Source organism: Pecten maximus, chromosome 12, assembly GCF_902652985.1.
Source record: "Pecten maximus chromosome 12, xPecMax1.1, whole genome shotgun sequence".
Classification (NCBI taxonomy): Eukaryota; Metazoa; Mollusca; class Bivalvia; order Pectinida; family Pectinidae; genus Pecten; species Pecten maximus.
Window position 1 is genome coordinate 22362778 of NC_047026.1, and position 25515 is coordinate 22388292.

General features: G+C 34.9%; 3 protein-coding genes across 4 annotated transcripts in view; 1 reads left to right on the forward strand and 2 right to left on the reverse strand.

The window, feature by feature from the left end:
- Positions 1 to 5277, reverse strand: part of LOC117338754 (phosphatidylinositide phosphatase SAC2-like) — a 485191-nt gene extending 479914 nt beyond the window's left edge. Inside the window, exons 1-4 of the mRNA XM_033900072.1 lie at positions 5023 to 5277; positions 3864 to 3944; positions 3489 to 3625; positions 376 to 507 (exon numbers count right to left, since the gene is read on the reverse strand). Of these exons, the coding sequence (XP_033755963.1) occupies positions 376 to 507; positions 3489 to 3625; positions 3864 to 3944; positions 5023 to 5119 (447 nt within the window). The 5' untranslated portion in view covers positions 5120 to 5277. The remainder of the gene's footprint in view (positions 1 to 375; positions 508 to 3488; positions 3626 to 3863; positions 3945 to 5022) is intronic.
- A 64-nt stretch (positions 5278 to 5341) lies between these two features.
- Positions 5342 to 14394, forward strand: LOC117339325 (E3 ubiquitin-protein ligase RNF4-like). 2 transcript variants are annotated; one of them, XM_033900857.1, is made up of 6 exons: positions 5342 to 5397; positions 8258 to 8360; positions 9003 to 9148; positions 10581 to 10663; positions 11131 to 11212; positions 11711 to 14394. In XM_033900857.1, the coding sequence occupies exons 1-6, from the start codon at positions 5371 to 5373 to the stop codon at positions 11858 to 11860; spliced, it is 591 nt and encodes a 196-aa protein (XP_033756748.1). In that variant the 5' UTR covers positions 5342 to 5370; the 3' UTR covers positions 11861 to 14394. The 2 variants fall into 2 exon arrangements, with proteins under 2 accessions (XP_033756748.1, XP_033756747.1); XM_033900856.1 differs by lacking the exon at positions 5342 to 5397 and adding an exon at positions 5429 to 5605.
- A 2211-nt stretch (positions 14395 to 16605) lies between these two features.
- On the reverse strand, positions 16606 to 21583 carry LOC117338932. Its single transcript, XM_033900296.1, has 9 exons — positions 20933 to 21583; positions 19636 to 19721; positions 19281 to 19442; positions 19000 to 19136; positions 18482 to 18610; positions 18059 to 18191; positions 17544 to 17616; positions 17204 to 17332; positions 16606 to 16664 (listed from the first exon to the last, which is right to left on the reverse strand). The coding sequence occupies exons 1-9, from the start codon at positions 21036 to 21038 to the stop codon at positions 16606 to 16608; spliced, it is 1014 nt and encodes a 337-aa protein (XP_033756187.1). The 5' UTR covers positions 21039 to 21583.
- Between the last annotated feature and the right edge of the window lie 3932 nt (positions 21584 to 25515).

Sequence of the window (25515 nt, forward strand, 5' to 3'; positions counted from 1 at the left end):
CGACTACTTGTATTTGATCCCATGGCCTCTTGAGTATAAAACAGACAGTTTTATCCATAATGCCATGGATCACAAAACTTGATTTGTTAATACTTTTCTGTAGCATTACCTCAAATAATTTCAAAATGACCTATCTTGATCCCTAAAAGGGCTGGCAGACTTAAATAATAATGTATCTGTCTGTGTATCAAAACCATAGAAGCTAATAGAAAGAATGATTTCAAATCAAATGCATTTTCTAAATAAATCAATTTAGTTTATCAAAACTTATTCACTTAATTAAACAAAATATAGTGCTTTCATGGAAATTGGGGATATATTGCAGAAAAAAGAAAAAAATCTATTTTCAATCAATAGCTGACTTAGGTAACAAACCTTTTTTGGTTTGACATTCTCAGCGGCACTTTTAATAGTTTTCCATGTTTTCTGTAAAGCCTGTTGTTTTCCTTCAGCCTGGTGGGTAATCCTCTGAGTCCTCTTCATCCCGAAATGATGAAGTTTACACAACTGCATAAAATAGAGAAAAGGAAAATGAATAAACATAAATATATTGTATATTGACATGAAATGCATCATTGTGAAGCTCACTTATGACACTCAGCGCAAAATGCTTTACATTAGTTTAAGAAACTTATTAAGATATAAAAACAGTGCCAAACTAACGTATTTGATACACCACAAAAAGTAGAGTAGATACACCACAAAAAGTAGAGTAGATACACCACAAAAAGTAGAGTAGATAATCCACAAAAAGTAGAGTAGATACACCACAAAAAGTAGAGTAGATACACCACAAAAAGTAGAGTAGATACACCACAAAAAGTAGAGAAGATACACCACAAAAAGTAGAGTAGATACACCACAAAAAGTAGAGAAGATACACCACAAAAAGTAGAGTAGATACACCACAAAAAGTAGAGTATAGATACACCACAAAAAGTAGAGTAGATACACCACAAAAAGTAGAGTATAGATACACCACAAAAAGTAGAGTAGATACACCACAAAAAGTAGAGTAGATACACCACAAAAAGTAGAGTAGATACACCACAAAAGTAGAGTAGATACACCACAAAAAGTAGAGTAGATACACCACAAAAGTAGCGAATATACACACAAAACTTAGAGTAGATACACCACAAAAGTAGATATAGATCACACAAAAAGTAAGAAGATACCCACACAAGTAAGTAGATACACCCCAAAAGTAGAGTAGTACACACAAAAAGTAGAGTAGATACACACAAAGTAGAGTAGATACACCCACAAAAAGTAGATAAGATACACCACAACAATTATAGTAGACTACACCAAAAAAGTAGAGAAGTACCCACAAAAGTGAGTAGATACACCACACAATATAGTATCGATCCACCACAAAAAGTAGATGAAGATACACCACAAAAATAGAGTGATACAGCCAACAAAAAGTAGAGTAGATCCCACAAAAATAGAGAAATCACCACAAAAGTAATTAATACACTGTGGAGTAGAAAGAAATTCTTAAAGTAACACCAACAGATTTAATGTTGATGTCCAATGATTAAATCCAAATATGACAAATTCAGAAAAATGTTTTTAATACTCAATTGTCATATATCCAGGACGTGGGAGTACATCTATGTATTGGAAGCTTTCAAAAACTTCACAGAGAGTTTTAGGCCAAAAAAAAAGTGAGTTTTTTCTAAAAATCAATTCCAAGGCCACTCTTGACGCTGTGCACCAGGGATTGTAGTAAAGAGTAAAGTAAGTAGTATATAAATATGGAAGGAAATCAGATGGTGGCTGGTGATGATCATGTTATTTTCAGGAATGATTCTGACTTTTACAAGGATGTGGTCTCACATGGTATACTAGCTATGATTGTAATTTCAGTGTTACAGAGAGGTGGCTTTATCAGGGTTAACTTATTGACATCCCTCAAAGCTAAGCAACTTCATCATATTTATATGAAAACTGTACATTTCTTGTGTTTAATTCTTAGATTGTCAGTGTATTTTAAATGTCTGTCACATATACTGATCCATCACATTTTGATAATTTCCCTACAACATTCACATAAATTACTTTCCCCTGCATCTATGTTTGTTCTGAGAATTTCAAAGGTGTTCATTCAACTGTGTTTTCTTCATATTAATTGATCTGGGTCGTGATTAGATATTTGATCTTTGAAAACTTTTGTTACAAGTAACTTTTTAGTAAAGTTTTAGTAATTAATCGTTGTTTTAAACATATTTTATTGCCTTGAAAATGACTAAAAGGATTTGACAACTAAGTTAGCCTTCTCCTAACTTAAATGCATTTTACATACATTACGACTGTCGTAACATTTACATCTTAATAGAATTTTTATTAAATAAATTGAATTAACAAAATAATATGTTGACAGTTGTTTCTTTGTTCCCTGACCTACTCAAGAGTTTTAACCAAGGTTTTCACACAAAAACATGATGTATTTTTTATCATCAAGTCTACTGGAAATGGTTTATATCCTTAATGTACTTGAATGCATATCATATATATATTGTATATCGGTAAAAGTTTTACTGTTTTGTTCAAAAGTAGGATCTTGATTTGCCTAGAAAAGAGTGTTTGTGTCAGATCTCTGGAAGATTTAGGTCCTAAGATTTCTTACAATAGAGACATATGGATTGTTACCAATGAATGGGCCTACCTTGTCCGTTTCGCATATTATGTTACATATACAAGCATTTCACCATTGACTGCTTTAAACCAGGCAACCTCTTTATTGCTATCAGAATCTCCGTTGTAGAAATCAGCCAAGTTTCACCTAAAAATCACTTTAACCAGCTTTAACCAGCATGGCTGTTTTTGTAATTTCCTCGTGTAAACTCCTGACAAAATCGAGAGAAAAATTATGCTAGAACCAATCAGGAGCATTGTACTTTCACTTGAAGTCTCAAACATAAAAAAAAAAAGAGATTTCACTTCCTGAGTTCCAATTGGAGTTTGAAGATGTTGTTCAATGGGTGAGGGTCATTTCTATCAATCCATGAGAAAGCATCAACAAAAGTGTGTACAAGTTACTTCCCCTTGTCCATATCATTTATGAGTTTTGCCGCAACCATAATAATTAGTGCAGAAATTGGTTTGAAATACCTAGTGATAAAGCAGGTCATTGTCTATGATTTAATGTGAGTTTTAATACAAAAAAATGAGATTTGAGGTGGGATGTCAAGGTGTATCATGAGATAATCAATTGAAAACAATGGTATACCAGTATATTTCTTATGTAGTAATTCTACTTTTGTGTTTTTATTTGTTAATATCTTCACTAAGGCATGTTTACAAATGTGTTTCCCCAAATCTTGTCTTACATTAGATTAGTGGTCTAGAAATACACAAAACAAAACTCATGGGAAGTGCTTGTTGTCACCTCAGGTCAACTTCAAGGTGTTTTGCTTCTTTTCTAATTCCAAAGTGGTTTGACCCAAGAAATTTAAGGCACTACACCGCAGAAAACTAACCCCAAGGTCAAGCTCCACTGGTTCTGCTGTAGACAATGGCAGGACAGTGACTTTCTCAATCTTATAAACATCATGTACACCGTTTAGTTTACCAACCAAACTTCTTTTCCGAATAAGAATCAGTCTTGGATCTGTATCTATGAGATAAGAAATAATCAATGATTAAATATAACAACAAATTATATATACATTATAGTATTAGCACATACAGTTATTACGTAATATGTAACATTGTTTCCTCTCAATAAAATTCAAATTTAAATGCAATTGATCAAATAGTTATAATATGAAAAAAGATTGCTGGTTATCTATTTTTTATTCTTAAGTCTTTCAAATAATGTTTAAGTTGTAAAAATGAAAGGAAAAATGTGTTACCTGGATGGATTATCAACTTTCCAACAACACCATACACACACCCGATACAAACAGGGTTCCAGGCAGAGCATAAGTCCAAACCTACACAAACAAGGAACAATATAATTTCTATATGCATAAAAAAGAAGAAAAATACAGCACTACTTTTGATCATTAAAATGACATATGTCAACCCTTATGTGGCAACTTCAACTATGATCCTTACTCAATAAATAGTACATATATGTAGCTCTGAGAAAGAAAGAATATATTTCATGCTACAAGATGAATTTGTAAAAGGTTTCAGATGGTAGATCAAGCTGAAATTTTGGAGTGATGATTGGAATTCCTTAAGAGTTCATCTTGTCATGTATGTGAAGATTGATAAACCTCTGGTCTTTTCTCTTTTCATTCTGTTTCATCTGCATTGGAGAAACTAAAGAAACCCAAACTGAATTTCTCTCCTCATTGCCTCACTTGGGACATTTAATATCTTGACATTAATTAGCTCCTTACATAATTCTTAGATTCAGTTGTGCCTCTGCCTTGGATAATATGAATGGTGAAAGCAATTCTAACAAACTACATGTATTGATTTTGAGTTTTGCAAATTAACTCTTCATGTAATAGCAAAACAATATAACTTTTACCATGAAAAATAAATATAAAAGAATTACAATGTATATACAAAGTTTCAGAATTGTACACAATGCATTCTAAGTAAATAGATCCTTTTCACTTATATATCAAACACCATTCTGGCGATACAAACAATAGAAAATATGATAATTTATTATGTTGTTAACCAAATGTTATTTATCTGGTATAAGCTTAACTGCAAATAATTTCTATGTTTAAAGTGTTATTTTCATTCAGTGATCAACGCCCTTACGCCAGTGCTATATTCTGTGATATCTATATTGTATTTGTACTGCATGTATGTCTCTTATCTGAATAAACATATTTATCATTTTAAAGATTGATTTTCTTACTAGGCCTACTAGGTCGGTTTTTGTTGTTGTTGTTTTTTTTCATGTTAACACTGTTTAATATATGTGTGTGCATAAATTATTAATGTGTCTGCAGTCAATGAGTGCAGAAAACATCAGAACAAAAAATAGATTCATATTCATCTACACCTCATAAGTAATAGATTGCAAGAAAAAGATATCGCCAATACCCTTCTTAGGCTCCAGTGTACCGCGAGCACGGTCGCACCAAAGGCTGAAATCCCCGTCGTGTAGTATATAATGGTCCTCCGTGTGGTATACCTCCATGACTCTCTTCACAATGACTTAAACAGGAAAAAATATGAGTGCATGAACCGTCAATCTTCAACTGTTTACAAGCGAGTATCCGACACAGGCAGACATCATATATGCAGTATCGATGTAAAACGCATACAACTTTTGTCGTCAGCTGCTTTTTCTGTCAATTTCGGAAGTGTATACGTTTGTTAACTTCACGACTGAAGAGCTCCAACAACATTGGATTATCTCCCTTCATCTTCATTGTCGCGCCAAGAAAAATGTCTTCAAGAGTAAGAGATGACAGGGCAAGTATGATGTTGTTCAGACAATCATAGTATCGTATGAAACATGCCATATTTTATGTTCTGCACGAATCGCTATAAATTAACATGAACTGTCATCTTCATCAGTCCACCGGGTGACTAATTTAACAATACAAAAAATGTAATTACATAATTTCGGCTGATACCCATGAGGAACCCACAGGCTGACTGCAGAGGGCTGCTGTCGGAAGTACATATTCTGAATTAAGAATACTTAGTTACAGATAGTTAGTTATTACTTGGTTTAGCGCTTAAATGACAAATCTGCCTATTTTCGTTTTCAGCAGATGAACCGATTGATAATCACATGTCGGTTCCCGTAATTACTTAGAAGTAGGCCTAGAACTTTGTGCAATTTCAATTTTGAGTCGGAGAAAACAAAATGGCTGACAGACAGCCATCTTGGATTTTGCCAGTTGAAGTTTGCTATCGTTATTTCTTGAGTAGTCCAGTACTGAAAGGATATATCACAATATGTAAGTTTCCCATGATTTATACTAGTTGAGCCAATTTCATTTTTAGTATGATTGAGAAACAAATTTATGTACACCGCCAGTTTTCCTTTATTTTGACAGTTACTGAGTACAGTAACGTTATCGCAGTGCTTTTTTTCACTACTTTGGGAATGGGGCCTATGGCTTTGGGATTCGGAAAAAATGCGTGACAACAGGTAAATTGGGGAAAATTGACATAATGGTAAAAATAACAAGTAGACACAAATTTGGATCTATGCTATATTTATTTAGACTCTAGAGCATTATCTCCCTTTATCAGGCCAGAATAACCAATAAAACGTAGACGGGACGGCAACATCCAGATTTTTAAAGACATCATTTTTTTATAGGTCATTCGATTGGGAATTTTAAGTAGTCGGATTGGGAAAATATCCAGTTTTGCCGTGGGGAATGGGGCCGAAATTCTGCCCCTAATATAATCACCCCCAAAAGAAGTCCTGTATGGCTACTAGAGAAGTACTGAAGGATATTTCTCAAACTTTATTTGTTGTTTCCTCTTTATTCCTAGTATTCCTCAGTCAAATCTAAGGCTGATATCTGGATGTCAAAATGGCTGACACATCCCAGTGGGCAAATGACGTTGTTTAGACGTTGTATTTTGGTTGAAAATGAAAGTTTTCTAGACGTCGGAACCTGACTTTACGGACGACATTTAGAACCAATGTATATATAATATATATGTATTTGAAAATGCACACGTATTTATGTCTCGTTACCTAATAGTAATGAAATTTGAAATGAATATGATATTCACAAGGAAGATATATTTTGCTAAATTAATACATTTTTCGATCCTTTTCAAATTACATGTATATGAAAGCAAAATCTATGAAAGCAAAATCTAGCTGCACATACGTATTCGAAGTTCAATGCAATTATCAAAACCCTCGGTCTACAGAGGCGTGACCACAAGTCCACATACACTTGTACCAGCCCCAAGTTGTGAAGTTTGTTTGTGTAGTTTCGCGTTACTCGACACTAATAACACCTTCCGCGCAGCAGCGCCTTTATGATAGCACATGTGTCTTTTCCGGGGGTATTGGTCAAGCCAACGTGACTCATTACGGCCGTTGAGAACTGAGGACTTTGAATCATAATAACAGGACTTTCACATCATAATATTCAAACAGGATTTTGAAGAAAGTGTGTATATTTTGAATCGTTATTTATGTAGAGCTTTTTTCATTGTTTTCTGATCTTTCAGTTTGATGTTTGTTTTCTAAATATGCTACTTTGAACGTGATACTGAAGTATTGCTGCACTAACATCGCGCCAGGCGTCCGACATTGCTTCCACATGTTCATTTCAATGGCGGATCACGGACGTAATTGATGGTCTGATCAACGTTGCCAATATCGCGACCACAACATAACGTTTATTTAACATTGATACGTCATAGCATCGACGTTGTTTCCACAGTTTAGTTTCGACGTCTGATGGACGTTGTAAAATGGTTGTCAACGTCGCGACCTATAACCAACGTTGTGTGTCCCTGGGATGTACATGTTCATCTTTGATTTTGTCAGTTTTTATTACTATAGTATAGCTATATTTCGAATTCTCAAAGTTTTTCTTGATCTTTAATTTCAAATGAAGGTTTTCCTTGTTATTAAATGGTTAAGAGCAAAGAAGGGAAAGGTAGAGAAATGGTCAGTCTTACATGGAACTATTAGGATATCATTAAATGGTGCATGTGGGTGCCATTAATAAGATCCTTTTGGGATCTCTTGTTGACAATTCATTACACATATGTACTCTGCTGTCTCATCATCATCATGAGTCAGCGATTTTTGAGAATTTATATTTCAGTGTCCTAGTCATTGGCTTTTTCTATGTGACTCACTCAAATTCTGAGTAACTGGTACCCATTATATCTCTTAAGTATTGGTACTCATGAAATACATTGTATTTTGGAAATGTTGTTCTGACCATGGACTTTCAAAAAGTCCCTACAACAATTATTGTATTGCATCCAATATATTTACCATGTTTTCCATCTCAATCAAGGGTTTATATTTACATATTCTATTTGTGTCATTCCATGCAATGTTTTGATGTACTTTTTATCCAAACTTCCATCCAAACCTTGATCAAACTAAAAAAAAGAAATCTTGCTTTTTGAAATTTAATCTGGACTGAAAGTCCGTAATTTTTAGGACAACTCTTCAGTTTAGTTCATATTTCATTTTTTCTTTTGAATATTTTTATTTTGGTTCATACACATTTTGAAAAATAATCAAGTAGCCACAAAATTGTTCATTCTTTATTCATTTATGATAGTTCTGTTTATTATATATGTATTATAAAGTTTCTTAAATTTGTTATAGTCACGTGCCCGTCGCCGCCAGAGGAGAGATGTGGTAACAGGCAGAAGACCAATACATGGATTACATTCACGAGTGATAATGAATGACAACCTACATACAAATGGTACCATTGTTGTTTTACCCTTGATTGTCAGCATTGGGTAGCTCATGGCCACATACTCATTTATAATTCATGCCTGTTTCCTGCAGGCACATAATCTATACTGGTGGGGCGTAATAATTTAAGTTTTTGTCATGGAGAGAAAAAAGGAAAAGGGGGATAACTGTTGCAGATTTCCAAGACTGATTGATTTAAACTTGATAATAAAGTTATTCATGGTAAATGTGTTGTAAAACAGATTAATTTGAACTGTAACACAGACTGCATTGTATCAACTGTTCTGACAATAACTTAGCTAGCTTGTAAATCTGAAGTAGAAATTTTGACAGGATATACCAGTGAATGTTATAGGATACACTTGTCAGGATACTCTAGGGTATATTCCATATAAAAAAATAATAACAGCTGGTGTGTGAATTTCATTGAACATTTTAAATCGCATATAATGTATTTCGCAGAAGTTAGAAATATTTCTTCCTGAATGTCATTAAAACTTGTTACAATGTATATGCTGTGTATTTGTATCTTTTTTCTGAAATCTAGCCATTTTTATTTGATTTGACCTTTTTGACCTCTACAAACTGCTCTCTCTACTGCCTGTACTGCTGTAAGGTCACATTCTGTATATCTCTTATGGCATTTCAGATGTACAGATAACCGAAACACTCCCCAACAGGAGTTGTATAGACCTAACTGATGACACTGGCAATGACTTCATAGACCTAACTAGTCCCACTGCATTGACAGCTCCTCCAGCCTTCAACAGCACTGCAGATGAATCAGTCCTTTTTGTAAGTGATCTTAGGATATTCGCTTAAAGAGGTAGACCAATTACTTGATATCATCAAAGGGCAAAAAAGGCGAAAATTAAACGGGGGCGAAAATTACTAGGTTTACAGTATATAATTCTGGAAACATTTATATTTTGTTTATCCCATTTCTAATCAATAAGGCCTCTATACTTTTTGGAGTAACTTCTCCACAAGTTAGTATGGTTGATAATGAAATACTAATAATTATTAAGTATTATATTTATAAAACAAGATGTCTTCATAAAACTCTTAATATAAATGACTAATTAATGTTATTAAAGATCATTATAATGTACAAAAGTACATCATTTCAAGTAAAAGTGATAACATTCAAAAGCAGTTTGAAAGTAATTGGAGAAAGTGGATGCCTTTGTTAGAAATATGACTTAATATGGTACATGTAGTTTTTCTTTATATATACCAGTATGTATTGAATGTATATACATGTATATCTTTATCTTTTAATGGCACATTCCCTGACAATACACCATACTTAAAAACTATAGCTTGTATTTATATCTTTTAAACATCAGTAAGTAGTACCTTATCAGTAAATAATAGTGTATGGGAACCTCTCTACCTGTCTGTCTCTATGTCTCCTCTCGTCTGTCTGTCTGTCTCCATTTTGTTTTGTCTGTTTTGTCTGTCTGTCTTGTCTCTCTTTCCCTCTCTCTCTTTACATGTCTGTGAGTGTGGTGGTATGGATGAAAACACAGGCAGTAATTACATATGTATGTAGGTGCTTCTCACTTTGTACTGTTAATGGTGAGCAGAGTGTGATTATAATTATAAAGCGTGAGATTTAGTATGTGTGTGTACATGGGAATGTGTGTGGGTAAGTGTGTGTCCCTCTATGTAAGATGGGCCGCGGTGGCCGAGTGGTTAAGGTGTCCCGCCACTTTATCACTAGCCCTCCACCTCTGGGTTGCGAGTTCGAAACCTACGTGGGGCAGTTGCCTGGTACTGACCGTAGGCCGGTGGTTTTTCTCTGGGTACTCCGGCTTTCCTCCACCTCCAAAACCTGGCACGTCCTTAAATGACCCTGGCTGTTAATAGGACGTTAAACAAAAACAAACAAGCCAAACCCTCTATAGTCTCGTCTTATTGTATCTGTATTAAAAGCTTTGAAAAATAAAACAATTATAAAAAAAAAAATTCTGGACACACTGCATTTGTGGAGTTTAAAATAAAGCAGGGTTCGGGGGCATTCATGTTGCACCAATTGCAACATGTTTTTAATTTCTAATTTAAAGTGTTGCAATATTAGTTATTTTTTTAACAAAATTTACTTACCAATTATAACTGGTAATTGGTCAGGCCATATCATGAAACCTCGACTGATTCTCAACACAACTAGCATTAAAAATTTGACAATAGATCAGTAAGTAATTTCTAAACTAACTGGTTACAGGTGCGTGAAGAGGGGGCCCTCAACTTGTCAGATGACCTCCTGGTGGAAGACACTGATGAAAATGCTGCTATACATGATGTTCTGTAAGTCACATAAAGTTTACACCAAAAACTAGTACCAGGGTAATTTGTTTTGGTAAATTGACTTTGATCTTTTCATAATATTTTTTCATAATTTACAGTCCTTTAAACCATGTCATTTTCTATGCTTTTTATATGTAAATATAAGAGTTTTATTAGCTGACCTGCTTGTAGGGCAGTTGAGCTTATGGCATGGTGTGTAGTTGGTCAGACATCAACATTTTTTATTCAAATGACTTTCAATAACCCAAGAGGCCCAGATACCTAATATTTAGCCTGTGGCATGCTGGCATGAAGGGCTACTGAGTTCGTTCCAAATTAATGACCTTGACCTTCATTCAAGGTCACAGGGGTCAAATATGAAAAACCTTTTAATGACTTTTCAGTGAGCAAGACACCTAGAGATCTATTTATGTCAGATATTGTATCAGTGTGATTTTCTGTTCTCTCTATTTTGCTTCCTGTTTCAGCGCGGGTTTAGATGACTCTGTGGCGTCTTTGCCTGGGGGTAGGAAGATAACTTGTCCTGTGTGTCTGGACAGTGATGAACGAGTAAGCTTCCCGTCACCTTGTCACGATTCATGCTATCTTGCATATCCACTGTCAGATACAAACTTGGAAAATTGTGATAAGATAATAGTCATGTCAGAGGACAAGCAATGTTCATCCTTATTTTTTGGCACGATATCCTTTGTTTCATTTTGTCTGAAAAGGACATGTTACAATATTCTGTGTTCATTGTCAGAATAGGACACATTCAAATATCTTGTGTGTGTTTTGTCAGAATAGGACGTATTATAATATGCTATGTTCATTGTAAGAATAGTTCATGTTACAATATCATGTGTTCATTCTGTCAGAATAGTACATATTACAAATGTGTTGCTAAAAAGTTCTTTTCACAAGTAAATCTGTACCAAAGTTTCAGATTTGGCAGTTTAAGATTGTATGATTTTCAGAATTTTCTGGTTTGATCAGTAAAACACCTATCTGGTTAAAGGAACATGATTTACTTGATGATATATACACTACATTTGTTGTTTGTTGTAGATAACAAGAAATGGCCGCCAACTCAACTCGACTACGTGTGGACATATATTCTGTAACGTGTGTATCCAAGGTGCCATTCAGACCCAAAAACGGTGTCCAACGTGTCGCAAAAAATTAACTCTTCGTCAGATTCATCCTATCTTTTTATGATGGAGAGTGTATGTTTTGTACTGTGATATTAGGAATACTTGGTTATATGTCTGGTGATAAGATCAGCCTACTGCAATATTATAAAACAGATATTGGTTTGTGTTGGCTGAAAACATTGAGGTGCATGGCAGTGTAGTCATGAAATATTTAATGTATGAAAAAAAATCACATTTATTATGTAAATACCAAAAAGAAACAATTGATGTGTCAAATCTATTAAATTTGTTGTCTTTATACATTTTCTCAATTCCTCACAAAAGAACATTTTTACTGGAGCAAAAAAGTGTATTGTAGAGCCATTACACTAAAACATATATCCTTGGAGATGACGCTAGAAATAAAGGAATTCTGTACATGTTGGACAAAGGAGAAAATTACCGATTATTATACAGTATTGTACCATTTTAACATAATAGCTAGTACTTTTATGGGTGGTTCTTGCTTGACAAATCTGGAATCCTCCCCTGGGTAGATATTTTACTGAGGATGACACTTAACACAAGTTATCTTTCTTGAAGCTTGATTTCATTAAGACCTTGAGAGAAACCTGACCCAACTAATTGTTTAGACTACGTGTAGATTGAGTAAATTTTCTGTTCATCTGGCCACCTTCTATTTTTGTAAGAAAAAAAAGTCTTTTCAGATTATTTACATAGATTATTTACATTTGAATAAGTCAAATTGTACCTGGTAATGAAATGTTTATGTGTTCTCATTAACTTTAATGTAATGTCATTGTTTGAATCAAAAGTTGATCCAAAAACCTATAAAATTGAAATTTCAAAACTTATTGATAAATTACATGTGTATTTGAGCCCATAGTGATAATAGAGGCTTCTGTGATTTACTGTGACATTATATCGGTTTATTCAATCTCAATATTTTTGTTTCTATTTGTGTAAAAATATTTTTTAGAACATGAAGCAAGTCTCAGAAACTCTTGTGTGTATATAGATGGTTTTTTTTTTTAATTCACTTATAGAACCATGCCTTGTTGAGTTAACATATGGAGTTACTTAATTTTTGCTTAGCAATGCAGTTCTTGATTTTGAGAATTCATTTTTGAATTGCTGGCTCACCTGGTCTGAAGGACCAAGGTGAGCTAATGCCATACCGTAGCATCCATTGTCTGTATGTCAACAATATCTTCAAAGGACTTCTTAAACACTGATTTAACCTAATTTGACAAGAAGCATCACCAAGTGATGGGGATTCAAAATTGTACAAATGGTAGGGCTGACCCCAAGATGCTCAGGGGCTGGGCCAAAAAAACATGGTTTGACTGTATGTTGTATTGCTATAAATGACTTCTTCTCTAGAACTGTTGCTCTGGATATCACTCATAATTTACTTAAAGCATCCCTTTAGTGGTAAGACTGACCTCCAGGGGCCTGAGGGGCAAGGCCAATGGAGAAGATCTAGCAAATTCTTTAAAATCCTTATTCTTATGTAGGAATGAAAGTATTTGGTCAATATCTGGTTTGAAACATGCTTTAGTTAAAGGGAACCCATTTTGTATAAACTGTGAGACTGGACCCCATGAGGTATGACATATGAGACCCAATTTAGCTAATTCTTAAAAAAACGTTTCTTTTGTAGGAATGATAGGACTTTGTCTTATTTTTAAGGTTTCCTATATCCGAGATGTGAGTGCCATTAAACAGTCACTCTGTCTGCCCATGCGTCTTGACTGTCCTTCCACAAATTTAGTTTCTGGCTGATAGCTTCAATATTTATTGACAGACTTTTATGAAATATGATCCAAGATGTCCAGTTGAGCAAAAAAATGCATCAAATTTTGTATCTTTTCATAGATAAATATTTCGTGATGATTCAGGTCGAGGTGATTTGGATCCAAAGGACTGTGTTTTGCAATAATGAATAATCACTGGAATATCCAGGTGAGCAATACAAGCCCTCTCGGCCTCTTGTTTGATGTCTTGTGTTATTAAAGGCAAGGACTGCTTGATTATACAAACTGGAGTATGTGCTACAGGTTCTTTTTACTTTGGTTTGTGTTTTTCATATCTAAATTCTCCCATTTATAAAGTTCAGGAGATGCATATCTGCAATTATAATTGAGTATAATTGTTTACTTAGATTTAAAAAAAAAATCTTTTGTGATTAAGACTGACCTATTGTATTGTTTTACTTGCGTTAACTGTGAGAAAGTTTTGCTGGAACATGCCATACTTGAATGAAATACTGGGTATCTGTACACATACCAGGTATACACTCCTATGATGCTGGAACATCGAGATAATCACGTCAAATATACACAGAAATGTTATGTGAGAACATCTTGATTGGTACATAGTGGACACATTTAAGTGATAAAAATCTTAAACACTCACCACAAATCAAGTTGCATATATTTATGTAGTTATAGCAATACTTTGCTATTTTGTTACTGTAAATGTATTCTATGTAAAAAAGATGTTGATTCTGTGCTGGAATGTAATAGTAGCTAAAAGAACGCTGATTTGTTTAATCTTATTTTGTTATCAGTTGTGTTTTAATAAAGTTTAATTTTTTTTCTTTCATTACATCTTTTTTTTAGCCCACCATCATGATGATGGTGGGCTATTCAAATCGCCCTGCATCCATAGTCATTCGTCCATCTGTTTATCGGGCCCTTCGTCCGGCCGCAGATATACTTGTGGGGTAAATTAACAATTCATTCCATACAAAAAATTTCCGTCGCCTATAGGAGAGGAAATTTAATGTAAATTTGTGTTTTTTCACATAATTCATCATTAAATCTCACTGTGCATGTGCTTTTTTAGCAACGGAATGAACGGAAATTAAACGTGATGTACATATCAAATTAAAACTTGTGCCTTGCACTTGCACCCCACAAGTTTTCAGACAAAAGACTTCACCCCATAAGTCTATCTTGTCCGTATCACCGTCCGTCCCTCCGTAAAAGATTCTTGTTATCACTATTTCTCAGAAAGTACAGAAGGGATCTTTTTGAAATTTAATATATAGGTTCCCCTTGGTCCCTTAAAAAAAGTTATGCAAATTGCCTTTTGGAACCAATCTGGAAAAAACATCGTCGACAAGCAGCCATCTTGGATTTTGACCATTGAAGTTTGTTATCGCTATTTTACAGAAGGTATACCGAAGGGATCTTTCTCAAATTTCATATGTAGGTTCCCCTTGGTCCCTCGTGTTGCATTTTGGGACCAATCTGGAAACACCATGGCCGACAGACAGCACTTATAGCTAAATCTCAAGTTGTGCATATTGTATTGTGAGACTGATCGTAAAACAAAAAGTCTGACAGGCAGCCATTTTGAATTTTAACAAGTCAAGGTTTGTAACCTCTATTCCTCAGAAAATAACTATGGAGCTTTCTCAAATTTTGTATGTAAGTTCAGCATGGTTTATAAATGTGAATATTTATATGTAGAATCCCCATATTCCCTAGACGTGCATAAACAACATGGCCTGACAGGTGGGCATTTTGAATTTGACAGGTTGAAATTTATCATTGCTATTTCTCAGAAACTTCTTCATGGATCGTCAATAATGTTTGTATGTTGGTTCACCTTGGTGTCTAGTCGGCATATTATATTGAGAGACTGATTGAAAAACAAAAGTCAACAAGTGGCCATCATCGATTTTGTCAGTTGCCATTTGTTATCACTATTTCTTCAGAAGGACTTATGAAGGATATTTCTCTAACTTGATGTGAAGGTTCCACTTGCTCCTTAGTTATGCCCATTTAATTGTGAGTTGTGATTTGAAAACAAAATGGTCGACAGACTGCCATCTTGGATTTTGACAGTTGAAGTTTGTTATTTTTTTTCAAATTTCTAACAAAGGCAAAATTTTAATTGTTCCTTTAGCAAAGGACTCGAGGCCAATGCTCATAGCCATCAATATATGGTAACATAACTTAGAAAGTCATGTCAATATTCAAAATAAATTATGTATGTGACGTCATTCTCTAATCTGAAGTCTGTAACACATGGTTATATTGTCAACATCCACAACAAATTCTGCACGTGAAACCATTCTGTAGTATAGAACAGATTATCAACATCCACAATCAATTCTGCACGTGACATCATTCTGTAGTCTATAATACGTGTTTAGATTATCAACATCCACAACCAATTCTGCACGTGACATCATTCTATAGTCTGTAACACGTGGTTAGATTATCAACAATACATTCACAACCAATTCTGTACGTGACATCATTCTGTAGCCCGTTACACGTGGTTTAGATTATCACCGTCCACAACCAACTCTGCACGTGACGTACGTCATTATCCAGCCCGGAACACATGATAAGATTATCAACATCCACCAGAAATACTTTATGTGATGCTACTGCTATGATATAAAATGGTTTACTAATTACACTGGGTTGTCAAAAGTATCAAATCTCATTGTTATTTCCGAAGTAGCGTATCGTTGGGATTTTGTCGGTTAAATTAGCTAGCAGAGCGGATATGATAACGCGAGAATCTGTTTCACTTCTGGAATTTAGCGATTGACAGTAGAAATTCGCGGTATAGCGAAAGGATCACTGCAGGATAACGGCCGACGATGACTACCTAATACATTGTGTATTCAAAGGAAATTTAGCCCAGAAACGTTACGACCTAGTTCGTTAAAAATGTGGGCGAATTCCGGAGATAATCCCAGTAGATAATCCTGGTAGCATGTTGTCTCTGCATGTTCCTAAATTTGACTATATAAACTTACATTGTAGTTATAGGCTGGTTACTTCATTCGTTACCATGTGACATCTGTAGGTATAGGGTCCATATCCACTGGAAACTTACAACTAGGACAACAAAATTGGATGATATGCCAATTAATTTTAGGTACAGTGTGTATATAATTATAAAGGTGAGGTTTCTTGAATCAATCACCAAAATACCATTTTTAGCCGTGTCCTTCAAACCCAGGTGTCCATTCCCCCAAATGTATAACTCTAAACTCTGTCTCTAACAAAATTAACCAGCAATATCCGTTCAATAGTCCATCAATGGTAGTTTAAAAAGAAAAGCTGACATGTCTGACGGACGCTGTCAAACTTAAGATAAAGTTACACACGGCGATTGTGTTCTTGGTTTTTTTCATCGTCGTTTTTTTTTTTTTGTTAATTTGCGGTTATATGTAGACTATATTTAATCATTATGCTTTACGGGAGAAGGCGAATTTTAAGTTTTAAACTTGTGTCTGATTCCATTTGTATATTTGCAAATAAAATATGTTAAATCATTTTTTTGAGACGAAATGAGCTTAATTGTTAATGTGTACACGTCGCTATCCGGAGTTAACTTATAACGTTTTCGTTAAACGTCTTATATGTGTAAATACCTTGACGCTTCCTGAAGGTGGCCCTAAGTCCAAGACTGTCGACCTTGCGGAGGACAGCTTGGGCCCAGTGAAAACTGCAGCCCTTCAGGTCCACACCCGGGAACACGCTCCGGACGGCTCGCCAACATCCTAAAATAGCAAAAAGAAGTTTTCATGATATCACATTTTATAACAATAGCTAATAATAATAGCATTTATATTCATCGCACCATTTGCGTATATATGATCTTTTATATATTTTACTATTGCAACACTTTTATTCTATTTGCAAGCGTGTTTAAGTTGTCGTAGTACATGTTGATTATATCAAGTAATTATATCGATCAATTCATATACGTACCAGCCTCGAAGTCCAGCATGAAGCCTTCTACCTCTGGTGGGGATTCAAAACAGGTGAGTAGGTGTCGCAGAACCTGTGAAATGAGATAATATAATGAATACTGCTATGATATTGGTTCATATTAGATATGCTATGATATTGGTTCATATTAGATATGCTATGATATTGGTTCATATTAGATATGCTATGATATTGGTTCATATTAGATATGCTATGATATTGGTTCATATTAGATATGCTATGATATTGGTTCATATTAGATATGCTATGATATTGGTTCATATTAGATATGCTATGATATTGGTTCATATTAGATATGCTATGATATTGGTTCATATTAGATATGCTATGATATTGGTTCATATTAGATATGCTATGATATTGGTTCATATTAGATATGCTATGATATTGGTTCATATTAGATATGCTATGATATTGGTTCATATTAGATATGCTATGATATTGGTTCATATTAGATATCATCTCGATCATTATTTACCATTCATTCTAATTACCTTAACCGTGTATGAATAGCCATCGGTGGCGATCAGCTTCCGGCAGCGACGGATGGTCCCGCTCTCCACGATCTCGTAGGTGGTGTCCTCGTCTACCACGACGGTGTCAGTGAGGGGCGCATCACCTAAAGATCTGTAATAATAAGGAGTTTAGTTAGTTACTTCTCAACATTAATGTAAATCAGTATATACTTCATTACTGTAAGAAAAGGTTGATTAAGTGGATAATAAAGGACTATAATATAAGCTGCGAAATTACATAGATTTGTTTTATATTTTTGAATGTTTTGTTATACTTTCTACATATATATATATATATGTGTGTGTGTGTGTGTGGGTGGGTGTGTCTGTGAGTGTGTGTGTGTGTGTGTGTGTGTGTGTGTGTGTGAGGGTGTGAGGGTGTGTGTGTGTGAGTATACATACCTCTCCGATATGCAGACGGGATCATCGTCATCCTGTACCGTCAGGTCAAACGAGGCGTTCAGCGACTGCTCCGGTGGTGGGGGGACAACAAACGTCGAGTTCATCCGGACTGGCGACAGGTCAAAGTTCCTGTAAACAGTATTCTTTCATATAGAAAATACATATATAATATTCAATTATGCACTTTATGTAAAAACAGAAATATCCGTCGGGAACATTGTATACATATATACATTTCAATTATAATTGTAAAATTCTGTTCTTTATTTCGTTTCTTTTGGTAAAGTATATGACAGCATTGAAAGCCTATACTAGTCCACTTCCTTGTTGTGGCCTCCTTCAATTGGAATTTACATTATTGAGATGGACAGCAATAAACTATTAACTACGTTTGAAACTATTTGTACAGTTGTATAACAGAAATATCCGTCGGGAACATTGTAAACATATATAAATTAATTATAATTGTAAAATTCTCTTCAAATTGTTTGAAATTATTTGTCATTTTCCCTACTTACCTCGAGAAATCGCGGTCGGGAACGGCAAACGTCGAGTTCGTCGGCGTGGCGGTCGACATCTCCAGGACAGGGGGCTCCTCGTCGAAACGGTCGGGTGTGGCCTCCGGAACAGACATCTCCAGAACGGGGGGCATGCTCTAAAAAGGAAACAGAAAACATTGGTCAAATGATAATGGTAATAGTTATGATAATAATAATAGACTTTGATAAAATGTTGAGCTTAAAATGGTTACACAGGGATATTTTGTTATAATTTTGATGGACATGCTTTTCCAACTTACCAAGTCAACAGTCACCGACGCCTCGAGTAGGGGAGGGGTGTCGCTAGGGCACAGCAAAGGGGCTACGGGCACGGCGGATAGCTCCAGGACAGGTGGGGTATCCTCGGCGTACACCATCGTCGATTCCAATGCAGTATCGGTGGACTCGTCAAGCGAAATCGTCTGTAACACAAATGAGAATGAATATCCATGCAATTAATGTACCATTGAATTTTTTACTTTCTTCAGAGACTGATATTTTTTAAATTGATGTATAGTTTTTATTGACGTTACTTAACAAAACTTTTTCATGTTTCTTAAATACCTATGTGGCATTGTGATGACTTTACAATGTAATGTTCTTGCTTAAACTTACCGGAATGTCGCATCCACTACAGCACCATGCGATGATGGCACCTTCCTCACCACGTAACGTCGCGCGATACATCTCCCGTGTGATTGCTGAAAATAAGCACAAAATAAAACTTATTAACACGTATACTTTAAATTTACATATATATATAATACACTTTGTACGGACAGGGTTCTGTCTTAAAGCAACTTGGGCCAGACGTATATATATTAAAGTAGGAAATTGGGATATTGTTCTAGAATCATTATTAGATAAACCGAAATTAGCAAATTTTGGAATTGAATATTTAAAGAAGGAATCAAAACATTTATATTGTAAGAATATATTTTGGACAGATATACAAAACAAACATTCTTGAAAATCCAATATGGTATAATAGTGAAATCAAAATAGATAAAAAAAAATAATTTTCATTAAAGCATGGTTAAAAAAAGGTATATACTTAATTCATAACATCATAACATTCCTATAAATTTTTTAAACTATCAGAGTATAAAAACTGCCATTTAACAATTTATCAGAAAAAAAAACATCAAACTTTAAACTTAGAGAAAAATATTATACTACCCAATATACCCATAAACCTGAAATTAATTTTAAGATGTAAAAAAGGTGCTCAAGACATATAGAATACTTTAATAAAAAAATAACTTATGTACATTTTGTAAATGTCATCCTGAAACAATTACACTATTATCACTTAAAAAAACCCGAGTCTTAGATTTGATAAACAGGAATTCATCTTTGGCAGACAAACTAATATTTTTACTTACTAAGTTTAATCTAGATAACCTGATACTACTCGTAACAAAACAATATATTTACAAATACCAATGCCTGGAATTAGGACTTAATATAAACAGTCTAAAAAATCATATTAAGTTTCAATTAAAAACGAATAAAATTGTAATATCTAAAAGTAACATTAAAAACAAAATACATATGGACACACGGTTACAACAGTGGCTACAAATCTAAAACAATAATACAAATATACAACATCTCTGACCTTTTGTTTTTTCCCTATTGTCGTTACTCATTTTGTTTATTTGTTCATTTTATTTATTTTGTATATGACATGTATTGTAAACTAATTTGAAAATGAACAAAAAAATAAATAAAAAAAAAGCAAACCAATAATCATGATTAGATAATAAAGAAACATGATTTCATTTAATGTCATGTCCGTTATAGTTTTATTACTTCAAAAGGAAAATATAAGATTATATTTTTTATTTAATACGGACTTAACCATTAATATGAAACAATATTTCTTTATCATTGTAAATGTACTACTTACCGGGAGTGCAGATGCGATGCTGCCATCCTCTACAACCGTGGCACTGCAAGGCTTCCTGACGTGGTCGAACGGACTTGGCACAGGCGAGGCACAGACGAGACATCATTAAAGATAATAATTTGATCGAAAATGATCAAGTGATTTGTTCTATACTTTCACTAACTAATATACCTCATGTGCCTTTCACTGATTGGTTAATCGATTTGCGGTAATTGACTGAGCTACTCTTATAAGAGGTACTCTATTAAAACAACAACCCCTGCGTCCTTAGCTCCAACCGCCCGGATAAAGATAATTCATATTAATTAATTAATTGATTAACCATTTGAATTGATGTCATTTCAAATTATAAATAATTAAAACAGCACTTAAGGATAAAATAAGAATAACACAATATATCGGAAACGTATAAACATAAGACATTATACGTCTCATAAAAAATCAAACAAAGGCAAAACATATTTCAAAATTGATATTTAATAACATTTTCCCCTGTAAAATGAACCTTTTTAACATATTTAATACATATATACGTACATGGATACTTATACAGTACACTGTATATTATAGAGTAGGGCCGATTTTTACAGAGGCCGAAATTGTCTAGTCACCTCGGCCCCGACCGACATGCGCAAGGGCCGAGGTGTCCAAGTACCGCCAGTATCGCCTACACGGGGACCTGAGAGTCGATTATCAACTGCACAGGGACCTGAGAATTCGTTGCGATAATAAGTCTGATCGTTGTATCTAGAGCTAGTTTGGCGTGTATAAAGTATCACATTCAGTCACGAATTCCCATGTCCCTGTTCACACGTATTGGACGTACCGGATAAAAATTAAAGGATAATTGTGTTGCAACAAAAATACTATATAAGTCTTTTATATAGTAAAACCTAAGTGGAAGCAAGGTGTTACTCCGATAAATTAGGTATGGCCATGTGTGTACAGTAATACAAATGTGACTATTGTTTCTAGAAAACCAGATGGCTACAAGTAGAGGTTGGATGATCGTTCATGCAGAGAAAGTCGATATTTAGTTCACATCCACAAACTAGCATAGTTGTGCGTGATGTGTGTGGGGTGGTGGTTTTTTTTTTTTTTTTTTAGGAAAATGTTCGAAAATGAATTTTTTCGATTTTAGAAGCAGAGGAGTTGCCAGGGGCCAAATATCGACGATGGGAAAACGTTGGGTTTTTTTCTTAAGAACTTACATGGACTACTTGCGTCTTTAACAGTAGAATTTTGGTTCGTTTGGTTCGTTTTTGTTTAACGCCCTTTTAACAGCCAGAGTCATTTAAGGACGTGCCAGGTTTTGGAGGTGGAGGAAAGCCGGAGTACCTGGAGAAAAACCACCGGCCTACGGTCAGTACCTGGCAACTGCCCCACGTAGGTTTCGAACTCGCAAGTGGCTAGTGATAAAGTGTCGGTACACCTTAACCACTCGGCCACCGCGGCCCCTACAGTGTTATTATACCTTTGCATAAGAAAGGTGATAAGAACGATGTTGATAATTACAGGGGATTACATAGATGAGCCATATAGCCAAGTTGTTTACTTCCCTTCTGAAAAAGCGTCTGCATATAATTAGTTGGAGTAAAAGTGAAGGCGTAGTATCTGATGCCCAGTTTTGTTTTAAGCCGGGAAGTGGTACCCGAGACGCCATTTTTGTTTTAAATAGTTTAATTACGAACTCTTTACAAAACAGCAAAAGACTATATCGTGTATATGTCGACTACAGAATAAAAGCTTTTGATAGCGTAACGCATGATAATTTATGGTTTAAATTGTGGAAAGCCGGTGTAAGGGGGCGCTTGCTAAATTATATAAGATCTATTTGTATTTATGATAGTGTCAAGTCTTGTGTTAAGCTACGAGGTAAATTATCGACTTACAGGTCGGTTTATTACAGGGTGAATCTTTGTCACCGATGCTGTACTCATTATTTGTCAACGATATGGAATCAGAGCTGATTGAATCAAACTGTAAAAGTTGTCAAATTCACATTTTTTTTAATAATGTATGCTGATGATACTGTTTCATTTTCTCGATAACCTGCAAAATATACTTGACTCTCTAAAGGTGTATTCGGACCGTTGGAATTAGACTGTAAATGTAGATAAAACAAAAATAGTAGTTTTTAGGAAAAAATAAGCGGTTGCTACCAAATAAACAGTGAGTGGAATGTATGACGGAAAGGTTATAAAAGTTAGTTAGTTAGTTAAAATGCTTAACGGCCCATCAACACTATAAAGGTCATTAGGGCCAAAACAAATGATTAAAAATACGAGCAAAAAGGTCAAAAGACAAAATGACATAAAACAACGAAACATGTCAAAATGTAGATACATGTATATATTGGTACACTCACGATAGGTTTAAAATCAAAAAGTGGCTATGGTTAATCAAAGGTTATAAAAGTAGTTGACCTGTTTTGTTATTTAGACTTGGTTTTTAATCACGATGGAAAATTTACAGTAGCACAAAGTAATTTAGCTACAAAAGGCAGAAGGGCATACTATCTGCTCAGTCGTAGCGTTAAACAGTTCATATTCAATGAAAATACCAAGCTTTTATTGTTTGATAACGTATCGTGTATTTTGAATTATAGTTGTGAGGTTTGGGGCTTTCACACCGCGCCAGAAATTGAAAAGCTACATTTGTTGTTTTTTAAATCTATTTTGGGTGTGAAAAAAAACCTGTCAACAATTCTATGGTATATTTTGAACTCGGTCGTTTTTCATATTATATACAGCGCAAAATTTCTGTCGTTAAATACTGGCTTCAGCTATTGAAGACCGATAATTGTATTTTGAAGGCTTGTTACAATGAATTAGTAGAGCTTCATACAAAAAAGTCAAATAGGATTTTTCATTTGAAATACGATCTATGTTCATCGGGTTTTAGTGATGTGTGGCTTGCACAACATGTGCCAAACGAAACATTTTTTTATTACTGTATGAACAACGTATATTATATTCATGATATTTTTATTCGGGAAATGAGAAATAGTATTGAAAATTCGTCAAAGGGCATTATCTATAAGAACATCATTAACCAGTTTGCTCCACAGTTCTATCTTACTAAACCATTGACATTAAAAATAAAACACATTATAGCAAAGTACAGGTTAAGCGCGCGAGACGTGTCCGCCATCTTGAAAATAATATGTATGTTTTATTATGTATGTGTTTTTTTAGTTTAAACATATTTTTATTGCTTCAAACTGTAAGCATGAGGATTGGGCACAAGTTATACAACTTATTAAAGCCCACTCCTCAAAATTTTTACAACATGTGACACAAAACAATGGACATTTACATTAATTTTACGATTGACAAATTAGAAAAGGAAGACTAAAGAGAGAAAGTGAAGGGAATACAGATAATTATACAATATTTAATTTATGTCTAACAAAAATATTTGATTTACACACAATAACATAATATAATATCTGCCTGGAACAAACTGACTACATATGCACGCTCCTTCATCTTATCATTGTCCTTTTATGCTCATTCCTTAATCGTTCTCCTTTAGATAATCAAGCTCCTGCTAGGTAACTTTTCATTGTGCCAGGCAGAATAATATTTACAGAACAAATCAAAAAATCGGTGGACAGTTTATACAAAAATATAAATTCGTAACGTTCAAGAAAGGACGGTGATAGAATTGTGTAGGGAATTAATAGAAAGACAGGAATATAGGAGATGGAATACTAAGAGCATTTGTATGATATAATGTATATATGTATGTGTATAATAATCGTATGTGCTGTTGCACACGGAATAAAACTAAATTGAAAATTGAAATAGTATCTCTAGTTCATATTTCAAAATAGCCAAGCTTCTTTATCTTGACTTCAGCGCGTGGTTGCAGCCCATCATCTATCTTATTCCGCCAGGGTCGCGATAGCTCAGTCGGTTAGACCGTTGGCTTACGTAACCTCGGGTGAGATCCGAGCGGGTAGCGGGTGAGATCCGAGCGGGTGAGATCCAAGCGGGTAGCGGGTGACATCCGAGGCGCGTTGCTGAGAGACGGACCGTTCTGTACTGATGTGTTACTTTGTGTCCTTGGACAAGACACTTTACCATAATTTCTCTGTATGGCATGTGACGATCCTCCCGTATGTTGTTCAGTGAGGTAGTCACCAACTACTACAAGGAGACAATGCCTCAAATGCCCTGCAGGTAGGGCGTAAGAATTGTACCTGCTGCCCCCATTGCATGATCGTAAGAGGCGACTAAACTTGGGATCTTATCTTTTCTCTTCTTTCTTAACAACTTTCTTCTTCCTAATGTCTCCCTTGACAATGCCTCACTTTTGGCCTTTAGTTGAGCGTTCGCCCCTGTGAGGAAGGCTTTGGGTTCTGTCCCCTGGCCGAGACATACCAGAGTCTTAAAAAATGGTAGTTGCTGCTCCTGCTTAGCGCTCAGCAAATTAGGAGTGGGACGACTGGTTGGCCCGTTGTCAGTATAATGTGACCGGGTGGGGTGTGCTGCTGGGTGTCTTCGGCAGTATGCTCCAGTGAGATAGCACTTTAAATCGGCAAAAGTTCCGGCCTATCACAAGGAGACTTAACACGA